Source organism: Dermacentor albipictus, chromosome 6 (assembly GCF_038994185.2).
Source record: "Dermacentor albipictus isolate Rhodes 1998 colony chromosome 6, USDA_Dalb.pri_finalv2, whole genome shotgun sequence".
NCBI lineage: Eukaryota > Metazoa > Arthropoda > Arachnida > Ixodida > Ixodidae > Dermacentor > Dermacentor albipictus.
Window position 1 is genome coordinate 28,552,501 of NC_091826.1, and position 14,454 is coordinate 28,566,954.

General features: G+C 45.8%; 2 protein-coding genes across 3 annotated transcripts in view; one reads left to right on the forward strand and one right to left on the reverse strand.

The window, feature by feature from the left end:
- Positions 1-7,555, forward strand: part of LOC135905092 (uncharacterized) — a 101,801-nt gene extending 94,246 nt beyond the window's left edge. The window contains exons 7-9 of the mRNA XM_065436076.1: positions 832-1,170; positions 4,046-4,405; positions 5,841-7,555. Coding sequence (XP_065292148.1) covers positions 832-1,170; positions 4,046-4,405; positions 5,841-6,064 — 923 coding nt within the window. The 3' untranslated portion in view covers positions 6,065-7,555. The remainder of the gene's footprint in view (positions 1-831; positions 1,171-4,045; positions 4,406-5,840) is intronic.
- The window catches only part of LOC135905091 (A.superbus venom factor 1-like), a 312,000-nt gene extending 298,829 nt beyond the window's left edge, over positions 1-13,171 (reverse strand). For both annotated transcript variants that reach the window (XM_065436075.1, XM_065436074.1), the window contains exon 1: positions 12,510-13,171. The gene's annotated coding sequence lies outside the window, so the exon portion shown is untranslated. The remainder of the gene's footprint in view (positions 1-12,509) is intronic.
- Between the last annotated feature and the right edge of the window lie 1,283 nt (positions 13,172-14,454).

A 14,454-nucleotide genomic window follows, 5' to 3' on the forward strand; every position in this document is an offset into this window, starting at 1 on the left:
GCTCGCCAAAATTTATGGCTTAAACAACTAGTTACGCGCCGAACTGCCTTGTAGGAAGAACTATGATTTCTTCAAGTGAAGTATTTCGCTTTTGTTTCGGGCCTTGTATTTTTTTTTTTTCATAAGCACTTCCTCGCGTGTGGCACGCACCCCAGCACTGGCCAATGGGAAAAGGGGGCGACCTAAGACAAGTACTGTGATGATGGGCGTCCAGGTCAATTTTCGGAAAAGAATGCCTGTCTCAGAGGCCTCGCTGCTCCACCTAAATGTGTACAGTGCGCTGAAGCAATCTAGAAAAGTTGAATGCAACATCCGTACAAGCGCTTCGTGTCAAGGGGGTGCCTTTACCAAATTTGCACACTTGCGGCTCCTCAACGCCAAAGCACGTTGCGGGAACCTTGCGTTCGAAGCTTTGTTACATGCGATTCCACAGCCTTGCTTCGGGACAGAGATGTCAAGTCCAGAGATACTACGGAAGCTTATGTTGTAAATAAACATGGTGATAAATGCGTAAGCCAAATGTCCATGACACTTCTAGGTAGCGACATAATGCATTACGAACGCGGCTGGTTATTGTTCGTCATGTGCAGCTGTAAATGGGCGTGGATAATAGCTAAAGCAGAGGCCCGCGCTTGTATGAAAAGTTGTTTCCTCAAAATAGAAGGACGAAGAAAACGAGTGGTTGTCAGCCAATGCTTGCTTGTTTGTAATTTTTGTGCACTTGTTGTAGTTTAGTTTGCACCACGATATGAAAAGCGAATGTGTATCCAACCAACCAAGTTCAACGCATTTCTAAGCCTAACATGCTTCACTGGCTGTGTATCGCTGCAGACGCGCCCCGGTGCGGCGTACGACGCGAAACGCTCCTATCGGCGCGGCCCAACGAGCCACTGAACGTGACCTGCGACGTGAGCGCGGATCCCAGCGAAGGACTGCGCTTCTTCTGGATCGCCGAGGACGACACAGGGAAGAGGCGTCACGTGACGCGGAGAGAGGGCGCCACCGGAGCCGAGGAGGCGGACTTCGAAGACCGGCAACCGGAAGTGCAGGACTCGAACCGACTGGAAGTGCTGGTCGACGCGCACCTGTTTCACGCGACTCTCCTCTGCTGGGCGAGGAATAGCGTGGGCACGCAGCGAGAGCCTTGCAGACACCGGTTCCAGTTGAGGCGTAAGATTTTATTCGATCGAATCGAATCAGTACGTACTCAACACCTTCGATGTTGCCATTTAGGCATCATGTGTCGGGCGAGGAAGCACAATCTCTCAGCTCCTAGTCACTGCATGCGTAAACATAAGTATTTAACCTGATAGACTGGGAAGGAGTTGGTGCGATGCTGAAGGGGCAGCACCTCAACTACCTGCGAGGGGAAGATGACATTGTCCTGCTGAGCAACACTCTAAATGCATTGCAAAAGATGAATGAGGACGTTTACCAACATGCAAGTCTGTAGTAGGCACGAAAAAAAAAACATCTAAACTGCTAAGATAATGTAAATAGGCTAGTAGGAGAATAAGAATTTCAAATCGACCGTCATTGTGTCGATCCCAAGAAGCTGTGGAACAATATGCCAGACGTTTAATTTCAAGTTCACAGAATTTTTAAGAAATCACCCGTTGGACTTAGCACAAATCTACTTATTGAGCTGGAATACTGGAAGAGGTATGGATTATTTACACTGAAAATAAATACACATAATTGGTTAAATAACAAAGTTTCAGTAAATAAATTTTAAACTAACTGCTTTGACGCACAGATTGCAATACACAAATCGAAGCCGGTGATTTTGCAAGGCGCATCCCTTGGAACGAATTTCGAAACTAGCACCAGTTTCGAGATAAGCGCACTCAAAGTTACCGTAAAAATACGCTATTATTTGGTTTACTTTTTTGCCCAAACGTCTTTTTATGCGTTAAAGCTCGAAAGTTACTGGAACACCAATGCATTTCGTTCCAAACCTGCACATGTCGTAATTATTTTCATCCTCAGGATTAGTTCGCAGTGGATATGTCTTTAAAAGTCACCGATGCAACTTCTAAATTGCAATACGCAGCGTAATATAATAGGCGTAAATGTCAATTAGTTAAATTCGTTAATTAGATATTCGCTTTTATTTGTTTATTTTGCAGATAACGTCTACAGCTGAAATTATTGCACCCGAATAAATAGAATTATGCTACATGTCACGGGGCACCTTTACAATTTCTGTTACCGAAAGAGCAGAACACCCCGGACAGATATAAACGAAGTACTAAGAAGCATCTTCATCAAATGCAAGTTTCCAAAATTATGAGCTGGAGAGCATAGGTCAGGGACAACCTAGCGATGGCCTGCAGCTTACCGTTATACTTAAAAGAAGAAAAAAACATTAGGTGCATACAACCAGCGCTAGCCTACGGAGCTGTAACATGGGGGACAGAAAAAGAAAGCTTCGGCAGCTAAAGCTCACGCTCCGACACATGGATGAGGGTAGCGCAATGATCGGTGTGGATTGGAAAGCAAACTGGAGTAGTTGATATTAAATTTACTGAAGTCAAGTTCGTAAAGTCACTTAATGCACAGAAGAGCTAGCGAGTGGTCTACTAGCACAACAGTATGGACGCCGAGCAAATGGCCAGTGCAGGCGTGAACGGCAGGTTATTAAGCGGTGATATGAAAACAGAATATCAGCTGGGATTATATATATAGGAGTGGGCAAAAGAAAGCAAGTGTATGCAAGAACACGGTTTGGTGAGTGCCACGCGTACTGCTGTGGACGTAGGATGATGCTAATGATGACGACACAATGATGATGACATGGTGACGACATCCCCCATCTTGTGGTGAAATGGAGACTAAAAGTGTCCTTGGTACAAGATGGAAGATGTCGTCATCATCAGCATCATCCTGTCCTAGTCCACAACAGTAGGCGTAGCACTCACCAAACAATTTGCGAATGTTTGTTTTCAACAAACACCAAGCTACATCAGTAGATAACTCAGTTCGAGTTGCAGCATTCTGGCTATGGGTGATGGCTTGGTAACGCAGTGAGTGTGCAATATGACAGGCTCTTAACCATGGCGGACCGTTGAAGCTGGCACACCAACCTCACGCGATGTAATAGCATTTGAAAACTTCGGCTCAACACTGGGCGATTCTTTAGCAATGACGAACAATCGCACTGCAATCATTGGGGACGAACAAGCACGCAGTAGGTTCTAGGAGCTGTTTCACTTGCGGAAATACGCAAAAATGTCGCGAAAGTCGTGATATCTCACTTGCGCTAGTGACCCCGCGCTCTTTTTGCAGCAAAGTTCGAGATAGCTTTCTTACGACCAGATGACTACTTTTCTACTTTTCTGGCTACTTTTCTGCCTGCGACTGCTTTTGCAGAAAAACGAAAACAAAACATTGAAAAAAAAAATAATGCTATACAGCTGAGAGATGGCAAGCCGCCCTCCTCAGTGAGGCACCCGAAGACCAGGAGTGGGCCGCCCAGCGGGCCAGAGCCACTGCCGAGGATCCCGGAATGTTTAGCCTCGGGCGATGGACCTCTGGCAGCCTAGCCCCGGGCACCAACAGCAATAAGCGTTGGACAAATCAAGTTTATTCCTATCTTATCCTATGCAGCCGCTTACTAACGTAATATCTAGCTTCGTACTTCCTTGTGATTGATTGATTGAAAACATCTTTATTTGCAGAACATTCGTAGAACTCGTGGGTGGGCCGCCTATTCCGGTAGCCCACTGGTTACTGCTGCTGCGCTGGCCCTCCCCACCAGCCAGTGCTGACGGTCAGGATCATCGCTGAGCAGAATAGCCTCCCACTACTCTTTTGAGGGATTTGGAATGGGGTCAACTGTGGGATTAAATTGGCAAGCCCACACCATGTGGTAGAGGTTAGCTACCTCTCCACAGTGTGGGCATAGATTAGAGTCTCGAGTGAGGTGTCACGAGTTAAGCTCGGCACAATTGCTGGCTCAAAAAAAAGGCATCCCACATTGATAAAGATTTCTGCGTGCCGTTCTGATAAGCAATCTACCGTTGCTTATATACCCATGTCGCAGGTGAGCGAGCGTCCAGCCTCGAATGCGTGGTGGGCAACTACACGGATACGTCTTTCTCAGTCACGTGTGCGTCGCGCCGACGCGGTCATGCCAGGAGTGGCGGCGACGACCACGGAGCGGCGAAGGCCCGGTTGCGCATCGAGCTGTTCGATGCGACGGCGGGTAACCGGTCGGTGCGGGGCTTCTGGGTCGCGACCCAGTCTGGCAGCGCAACCGGCGCCGGCGGTGACCCGCAGTTCCTGACGGGTCTGAAACCGGCCACGGACTACCTGGTGGTGGCGCGGCTAGAACCGGAAGCGAACGCGTTCGCCACTTACGTCAGGACCCTGGCGCCTGCCCAAACTGTCAGAGAACGGGAAGGTACGCGAGATCAATTAATCATTTACCTAACAAAAATATGTTGTGGGAACAGATCAAAATTCAATTATGGAGTACTGGCGCGAAAAAAAAGAAGGTGACAACGTGAGACAGATAAAAGAACGGATAATGGCAGCGAGTTGATCTTCAACAAAAAAAAACTACGTGCCCTTCCACTCTATGAACAAGGACGACCAGCGAAGCTGTGAATGTGGGCATCTTAATGGCGAACTGCGCCTCCGCCGCCGGTCGGCCCGACATTGCACTATCTTTGGGATCGGCCCACGTATGGGGAGTGCTTAATACCCGTTTCACCTCCACTGAGGGTTGGGCCGGCATTGCACTATCTTCGGGGTCGGCCCACGCATGAAAACTGTTCCCCATATTCTAGCCATAGATAGTTTCGCTGTAAAAATGAAATCTATTTTGTTACCGTACACTCGGGCATGGTGGAGGTGATTCCATCGGCCGTCATCGCCTGTGGTGATAGTGGTAACGCCACAGTGAGGAATTTTAGCACGGAGTGAAGAATACAAAGCACTAAGGGCAATAATAACAGTTTAAGTAACATTTATTAAATTAGTAAACGCGCACTAGAACTTTTACTACACACAGAGACAGTTAACAGGACAGTGAACGAGAGTTCAAAAAAAGAAATGTCCTCAAACATCAGAACACACATATTATATATGCACACGTTTAGTTACCTCGGGAAGTTGTAGGGCAACGTTTGATAAACATAATACCCTCTATTGTGATAGCATTCATTAATGCGCAGTGCATGTGTTAGGAAGTTCCTGCATCCGTTCGAATCTTTAGAACTACAGCTTTGAATGAACTCTGAGTGGAAATGTGGCATCTAAGTAATGCTGTATAATTGTAGATTTAGCGCGCAGACGGAATGGAAAAAAAACAGAGGAGACAGCATTAAAAAAGTTGCAAGCGGTCTACCCTAAGAAAGGCATCCGATTTGTTATCTTCTGCTGGGAGAAGAATAATGTGTTACGGTAACGAAAGTCAATACTCAACCTAGAATTTAGTAAAAGATACAACCCAATCTCTAAGACGTCTGACCGTCGAATTCGTTCGAATTTAACAGAGAATCATAAATGCCTAAATTGTTTTGGCGTGATTCCTTGAGTCTGCGACAAACATCATAAAGGAAAGGATACGTTCTAGTGGTGGCGTCAGTTCTAATTGTCCATTTGTCGATTCCCAATAAAGCATCCTCTCTTATTTGGGGTGATACCTTCGAGTTCGATCGTGAAGATCATCTGAGAATCCCGGCAACCGTTATTGCTTGGTATACCGTGTGTAATTTGAAACAAAACAAGGAAGTAATTTTGGCTAGTGTGAACTACAATTCATATTGCCTGTTTTTCTTGCCACAGTTCTCAGAAATTCACTAATCTTCACTGTACATTCTGTTTCTGCGCAGAGCACGCCTCGACGGCGGAAAGCACACCCAGGGTGCCTCCCATGATGACTACGATCGCCATCATCGTTTGCATCGTTGCGACCGCCACGTTAGGCTTAGCAGCCACCTGTACAGCGCTATGGTTCAAGCACCACAGGCGACGATCGCGACTGCTGAGAGCCGCAGCGGCTCGGAAGCACGCCGAACACAAGGCGTACCTCGCCGCAGATGCTTCGTGCAGCTGATACTGCGGACATAAGCGGAACGCGTTTGCCATGAGCACTCTCATAGTTTCCTCACATTCACTCTGTTCGCACCTTCATGTCCTTACCAACAGTGTCGCTCACGATGAAACATCGCAAGAACGATACGTGCCTTCACTTTCAAATGTGTGCTTTATCACCCTTCTCGACACTGTGCGTGGTTATATGCGTTAGAGCGAAGCTTTACCTCAAGCACCTCAATCTAAGTACAGTAAAACCTCGCTATAACGAAGCTGAAGGGAGAGCCATTGTTACTTCTTTATTTCCATTATTGCACGTACTGTGCTAGGAATCTCTATAATGATTTCAATAAGAATTTACCGCGCTTTGTTCGTCAGGTACATTACTTCGTTATATCCGCTTTCGTTATAACAAGGTTTCACTGTACATGGGGACGGAGAAATCTTTTTTCTCGGCAAACACTACGTATATTTTGATGAGGTTCGTTGCATTGATATGTAAGAGCCATACATAGTGACTGTTTAGAGTGAAATTGTTATTTAGGTGATCATTGTTTATACAAAAAACCTTGAATACTGCAAAGTGAAAAAAAAATCAAAGGTCTGCACTAGTAGATTTAGCATTCTAAATCATCAATAAAGAAAGAGTTCTGACAACTGAACCCATTCAGACACCTAATATGAACAAAACCACTGTACAGTGCAACACTCTGTCGTATATGCCACTAATTTGCTCGTAGAGATTTTTCAAAACCGTCGCAAGCACGGCAACAGCTTCACGTAAACTGCAAACCTATATAAAAAAATCTGTCCGCTTTTGATGTTCCCTCAAATGAAGTGTGGAGAAGTGCTATATTTGTATTTGGTGCACAGTTATGAATTTGTAAAAATGTCTCCTTGGACTTTCTTTCCTACAATTCTTCGGCACTTTTTATTAAAGATCTTCACACCTCGCATCAATGTTATTATGCAAACGGTCAGTATAATTACAAATTTCTACTTGATTTCAACAAATTTCTTTCGCATCAATTATATGGTTGTCTAGGAAAACATTTCTGCATTTTACAAATATTTTAATACAGAAATAGTTTTGCCTGACGAAAAGTTTGTTCTAGCAGAGTTGTTAAGCATGGTGATAAGGTAACGGCGATATAAAAAAATAATGCAGAAGAAAAGAAAAGAAGAACACACCTCTTTTTGCATTCACACGAAGAGTCAAGCTCATCGTCTTACCCCCAGAACTTTATTTGTGCAAAAGATTTGCGAATACTTTGTCACGATCTTATTATCTAAAATTTTAATTGTAAATGTGCCGTTTCGTTTCCGCATCCCAAGGTTATCACGTTTCATCGACTAGCTTTGCTACGTTAGATCGCATCTCATTACCAATTCTCAACCAATTGCACCAAGTTAACCGCAGATTTCTTTTTATCTGTACAAACACTCATTTCCTTCGGGTCGGACCAAATATTGCATTAATCAATTGCAAAAGAATTCGTTAGCCTACTTTTCGAATACCCAATTAAATTTTCTGTCATTGAGTCTATACATAGTTCCTGACTGTATACTTTAAGGCCTACTTTATCCTACTCATTGTGGTTAATGCACTTTGTATATATATATATATATATATATATATATATATATATATATATATATATATATATATATATATATATATATATATATATATATATATGTTTCTGAATAAAATGACTACTCTCACCACGTAGAATTTTTTTAGATTGCCCATTTGTACGACGGCGCGAGGGTCAACCGGAAGTGGCTATATGTAATATGCGACGGCCACGCCATCTTTTAGCGCAGATGTGAACAACCACGCTTGTACAGCGTGCCAAACTCAGTCACGAAGTGGTGAGAACAGTTACCGACCGCAACCACGACGAACACTCAGACGTGACCGAAGCGTGTACTGGCAAGGCGGCATAGTCGTTTCAGGCGCGGTTAGGGTCATTGAAGCCCTTGTGTCGGTAGACTGGCACACCGCGGGGACGGGATGAACTAACTGAACCTAACATGTTCGCGCACCGTTTACGCTAGCCGCTCTCCGCGCAGCCTTCGTCTCGTACGGATAACGATTTCCCGCAGAGCCCCACGATGTCGTGTGGATAGACAGACGTCTACCTATGAGTTATGTACTAACGGCAGCGCTCGCGCTCTCAGTCTTGACTCAGTGGTCTTGACTACGAGAGACAGAGAGAGAGAGGGAGGGAGAGGGAGGGAGGGAGGGAGACCTTTATTAATGACAAAAGAACGTGTAGGAATCTTGGTTAATATATATGTACGTTTTGCAATGTACTGTAGTTTTTACGAGAATAAAAACTGAAGTGAAAGGAAGTTTTATGACCAATGCCCGCCTATAGCAATAAACGCCACGAGGAGGCCTAATGTCCTCCAGGCCGAGTAAACACGGGGCTTTTGCAGGCACATTTTAATGATGATTTCGGAACCGCTAAATGAACAAAAAAAAAATAGAATTCTGTGGTTTCGCGTGCCAAAACCGCGATATGATTATGACGCACACCGAAATGGGGTGTGACTCCGGATTCATTTGGATCATCTCGAATTCTTCGAAGATTTCGTAACCGTCAAAAGTGAAGTTTGCTCAAGGCGTGTCTCGTTCCCTCGAATGAATGATAAACTGCAAGGGAGGGTGTCGCTACGCATAACAATCGCAACTTTCTAGGGACATTTGAGAACATTTTCTTGGGGATGACTCGACTCGTACTAAAACAGCAACAACACTGGCATTGGCACGAAGGTCGCAAGAAAATAAAATTATTTGCGAGGTCTTACGTGCCAGAACCACGATATAATTGTGACACATACTGTAGGGGGGGGGGCGGGGGCATCCACGATTAATTTTGCACACCAGGAGTTATATACCCATACACCAAAATCTATGCAAACTATTTTGTTTTCGAAAAATGTGGACTAGCAAAATTGCCGCTGTTAATATAATGTTTAATTAAGTTTGCCAAAGAAAATTAAGGCATGATCACTGGAGCTTCCTCGGCGAAAAGAAAGTCGGCATGATCTTACCATATTGAAGTTGTTTCGATAAGAACTGAGACACCTAACAAACAAATATTGAAGTATTTTAACTGAACGAGTAATAAATATATACGGATAATTCATGATAGCTTAACTTATCACTCTTTTTATACATTGGTATAACCACAGATCACATTAATAAATCATCAGGAGAGCGCCCCGCAAAAGTGACATTGACTATATCACACAAAGAATCACAAATCAAATGCATAATAAGCTTAAATAAATGTGGGAAAATCTTATCGGGTTGAGGAGACAGCTATGGACGTGGTAGTGAACTAGATAACGGTGTTCCTCAAAAAGCGAGGAGCTGCACTCGACAGAAGAAGGGAGACATGGGGTAACAGATATGCAGCAGCCCAGGAAAGCTGATTAGTTGTAGGAGAACGCTCGGACGTAAATCTTCGACTTAAAATATACACATTGCTGCTGCCAGCACGACGTGCCTTAATCTGGCAGCCATCCGACTATGGAAAATACCAGATCTGGTCTTTATTACGATAGAAAGTCCAAAGTACTATATTTGATAAGAGGTGCTTATTAAGCCCACAAGCGCAGCGCGAAGTAATATTTTTCTCACTCTTTTCAAGAGAAGCCTGCTCCTAACTTTTTTTTTTCGATGCTGCCATATTTTGTCATTTAGCATATTCCCACAGGCGGCTGCTTTTTGCCGATAGCTCGCATCGAACAAGAAGGCTGTTTCCATCAAAGCGCTTCTTTCTACTGCTACTGTGTATGTTTACTGTGTACTGTGTATTGAACGGGCTGAAGTTGGTGAAAATCTGCTTTCGAATTTCGGTCAGAATAACGTACTTCCGGATGAAGCCGACTACCAACTGCTCGCACTCGATCACGGCCACTCACGTATAGGAACGATTCTTTGGCAACACGGCTTGTCCCTATCGGAAGCCATTTGGTCAGACTAACTTCGATGACCTTTGAATACTCAAACTACACTTGAACCACGCGAAACCTAAGGTAAGACCACACATGCGCTTGCCAGCGTCCGCTCCCTCCTGAGCGCTCCTCGTAGACACCTTGGCACACATCGCTGGCTAGTGGGCTATCGACAGTGCTTCAGAAATGCCGAAGTTGCATGTGGCTACTATTCGTCTGTCGAGCTGGTAAAGGACCAAGCCGGTCCGCTCCACGTAGAACAGCCAGACTGCTGCAGTACAGTCGCGATCAATTTGAAGGTGATCGCTCGAGCGGCGACCAAAACTAGGAGCAGCGCCACGTTACGTCATCACCGTCGGTCGAGAGGGAAACATCAGATAGCTCCCCTCTCTCTCTTTTGGTGTTCCCTGAGAAGCTGTCACTCCCGTCACCGTTCACGGCATAACCTGCGAATTCATTTCGATTGCGTTATGAGCTTTTGCACAGAGGCGTCATCGTTAGCCAAGATATGCATGACGAAGCGACGCACACAGATCATTGCCATGAAAGGGAAACAAACACAAAAATGTGGCGAGTTGGTCTTGGGGGTGATGGTTGCAGCCTGGAAGATCATAATGGGGGAAGAAGGCAGCGCAATTTTTATCTTCGCAGTTCCGAAATCGCCCGCTATGCTGCTTGGAAGGCCCGCCGGTCGATGCTCGCGCGATCACCTTCAAATTGGTCGCTACTGTACAGTACACGGGCGCGAACGCGCACTCTATCCCTGTTATATACATAGCAAACGTCCTACAGTTGCATGCAGCTGCGTCTGCGACGTAGCGTGGATACCGCGGCCACGGCGATAAGGCGTCGTGAGCCCGCTCACTGAGCTCGCTGCTGCCCGATGACGACAACCGCGCGCTCTGATTGGTCTCTATGAGTGACGTGACTCCAGACGCGTGGTGAGCCGGTCCGAGCGCCAACACACGGCTAGAAACGGTCGTCTGCTTCCCGAGCTGCGCACCTTTGAGGCGTGTCGTCACGCTATGGTCGGAGCTCGTTACGTTAGGAAATTTTTCAACGTGAGAACGCCGTGTGACGTCAATCGGTCGCCCGACGTGCGTGCGATGCCAGAGCACTCGTATGAGTGAACATCCAGACGACGTTTCATTCGAGTCGCGGAAATCGTGCGATTGCCGTAAAGACAGCGCGAAAGGAAATCTGCGACTTGCCATTCGATGCGCGAAAAGACAGCCGCGCATAGCTATCTAGTACACTGTAGCACAGCAGATGGATAAGACCCCATGCAAAATCAGTTGTGCGAGTAAAGCTGAGGGATAGCAAACGGAAGTAGTGTCGTCTGCGTGAACATCCAAAATGAAATGTGAACTGCACGTCACAGGGACGTTCCGTAGGCGGAGTGTAGTGGGCACGGCACGCTACGCAGTAGCCTTCGCAGTGCAAGGCACCATAGGATGAAAAGCAATATTTGATTGCCAATAAGTGGTGCTAAATAAAAGTGAGCGCATTGTACTAATTTTTGCTGCAGGGTATTTCTGAAATACTCTATTTTGTCTTCAAACGAATTTCGCGACATTGATAAAAAGTGTTTCAGGACGCCTTGAAGCGCGAGACTACAGTGCTGTTTTCGAAACGCTGGAGAGATGTTTCTCCAATCGATATAGTTCGGTTAACCAATTACTAGTTAAGTAATTATCCGAATTGAATCGTAGTTCAAAACAAAACTTGATTGTGTGTTTGATGCGAATGCATTCCCTTGGCCAGAAAAAAAAGATCAGATTGCTCTTAATTTTTATGATCTGCAGTGGTGGTCCTGCTTTCTGGGTTTAAAAGCCAACGCGTTCAAAACCGACCTTCCTGCTGATGAATTGGATGGCACGTAACAAACAGAGCAAAGTCGAGGTTTCCGAAAAGAACAGTTCGACCAGTGCACATAGGCGGGCTTTTTTAGGCCTTCCGAGCAATATCACTCGTCCTTTCACGGCGACAAAAGCGAGAGAAGATTTTATGTCTCTTTGGAACTCGGTGCCGCAAATTGAAAGGAGTCCAACTAGCAGGGAGAATCAGGACAGCCAATATCATCAACAATGGCTTGCATTGTTGCAGTGCTATCTTCACCTTGAATAATGGGAGCGCCTTTATCTCGATGTCATTCAGGCGAGAATACCCACCGCAGTTAAACAACGTTCTTTGAGAACATTTCTTTTGTTCCGTCCTGTCTCCCCCTCATGTCTTCAAGAACAGTGCCCGGGTGCTGAAAACGCTTATACTATTTCGTGCAGTATTCAAAGCCGAGCTCATCTAGTATGCCACTGCACTTAAACACAGTGTCAGTAACCACAGTACCTAGCTTATTACAAGACAGGCTTTCTGGAACCAGTCGCTTAGGAAACTCTGCATTGGAAGGCATAGTGCTGCAGACAATAATGGGGCGGAGGACCACAACAGTGGCTACAACCTTAAGGAAAAATGATTTTAAAGAAACCAGCACGAACCTGTACTAAATAGATGCGTGGAACTTGGAAGAAGGTGCCGACACGCCGCAACCGTAGCTTCCATGCGTTGACGAGGCACTTGTGGCATCCTTGCGTATCCTTGAATTGGCATCACAACGAGCGGATTACGCATTTACACTTCCACGCCAAGTCTCGTAAGAGCACGCCAATCAACGGAGTCAGGCCACGTCGAGAGTTCCACCAAAGTACGCACATAAACACTGTAACATTGACTGAAAGACGTGGCCGCGCCAGATACAAACGCTCATCGGAGGGAAGAGGCCAAGTCTAAGCTGCGACGAAGATTCGCACGTGTACAAAGAATGCGTAGAATTCGGCATCGGGTCGATCAGCTGCCACAGCTGCTGCTGCAAAGCGTCGGCGGTGCACTTGGGGTATCCTCGTGCGCGGCTATATAGGCCTAGGTGGCACGACGAATAGGCTACGTGTTTGCATCAGGTGCCGCGAGATGAAGCGGAACAACGTTGTCGGGGCACGTCGAGAATTCCACCAAAGTAGGCAGGTACAATTCGTCGTCGCGATAGGTTCACTGCGCAGGCGCACCACATACTGTGAGACGACGCTGATCGGAGGCAACCGGTCCCGCCACGGATACGACAAAAGATATGTAGCTGTACGGCACGAAATTCGCCTTTTCCATCAGGGAGCCTATTTCACATTGGCTTGTGGCCCCACCTTTCGGACGCCACGAAGAACGAAATGGCCGGTATCTAGTCATTGCAGCGCGGTAGGCATTCAGGCACGATGAATGAATGAATGAATGAATGAATGAATGAATGAATGAATGAATGAATGAATGAATGAATGAATGAATGAATTTTAGTTATACATTCTCGCATCAATACACGGAAATGAACCAAAACTAAAATCCACTAGTAAGATCTTGATGAGGGCTAGTTGGTTCATGCTTAGAACTGAGGTGAAACAGCGCGAAAAAGACGAGGACACAAGGAAACAAATACCACAGACAAGCGCTGTGGTCTGTGGTATTTGTTTCCTTGTGTCCTCGTCTTTTTCGCGCTGTTTCACTTCAGTTCTAAAAGCCACAAACCGTGGCTTGAAAGCGGTCCAAGACAAGACGACAGGCACGGTCTGGTGAGCGCGCGTTTCCTCTGCCCAGTCTGTACGCGGCCCCCGCGTTTTCTTAGAATTAATCTGTGGCGGGCGTAAATACACGTAAATACTGTGAAAGCCGAGATGGCCGGTGCTTCCTGTGTGCTGTGTTCCCGCGCGCCTGGTGCGGGAGGTAATCTCGAGTTCCGGAGACGCGTTGAAGCGAAAGGCCACACCGCAGAACAGAATCCCTTCGTAAGTTTTGTTTGCGATCGCTATGCCACCTGTCGTGTAGCAGAAATAAAAAAAAAACATTTTCCGAAAGTACTTCAGGTATATTCGTACTGTCCCCTTTTTTTTTCAACTGAGAAATACACGATATGAAGAAAGTGTATTCATTTGTTCCTTTCACTCGCCTTCTCGCCCTTAACAGCCGCGTAAATCAAATGTAATCTTTCCTTCGCATGTGGGAGTGAAGTCAAGGCGCGTCGCAGCCTTATCTCAATTACATTTTTTTTTCGTTTGTGGCGCTGGATTTATCATTCTTGCTGGCTTCGCGCTCAGCTCAGCTTGGTTTAAGCGCTGCCGATTTTCACGTCTGGACGCCCGCACAGCATGGTACATTCTACAGGGCCAATTACAGAGGCTGATTTTCTACTGCGGAAACATTACATGTCCTGTAAGGAAGAAAAGCTGGCGTTGTCTGCAACGAGTTGTACCAAAAATCAATGTGACGTCATCAGGGTCTTGCATGACGTCAGTACTAATACAAAATATAATCAATGGTTCAACAACGTTAGTTATTACTAATTGTGAGGACTTAATGTACCTTAAAGTGAATTTACGGGAATTAAGGTGAAGTAAAGTGAAT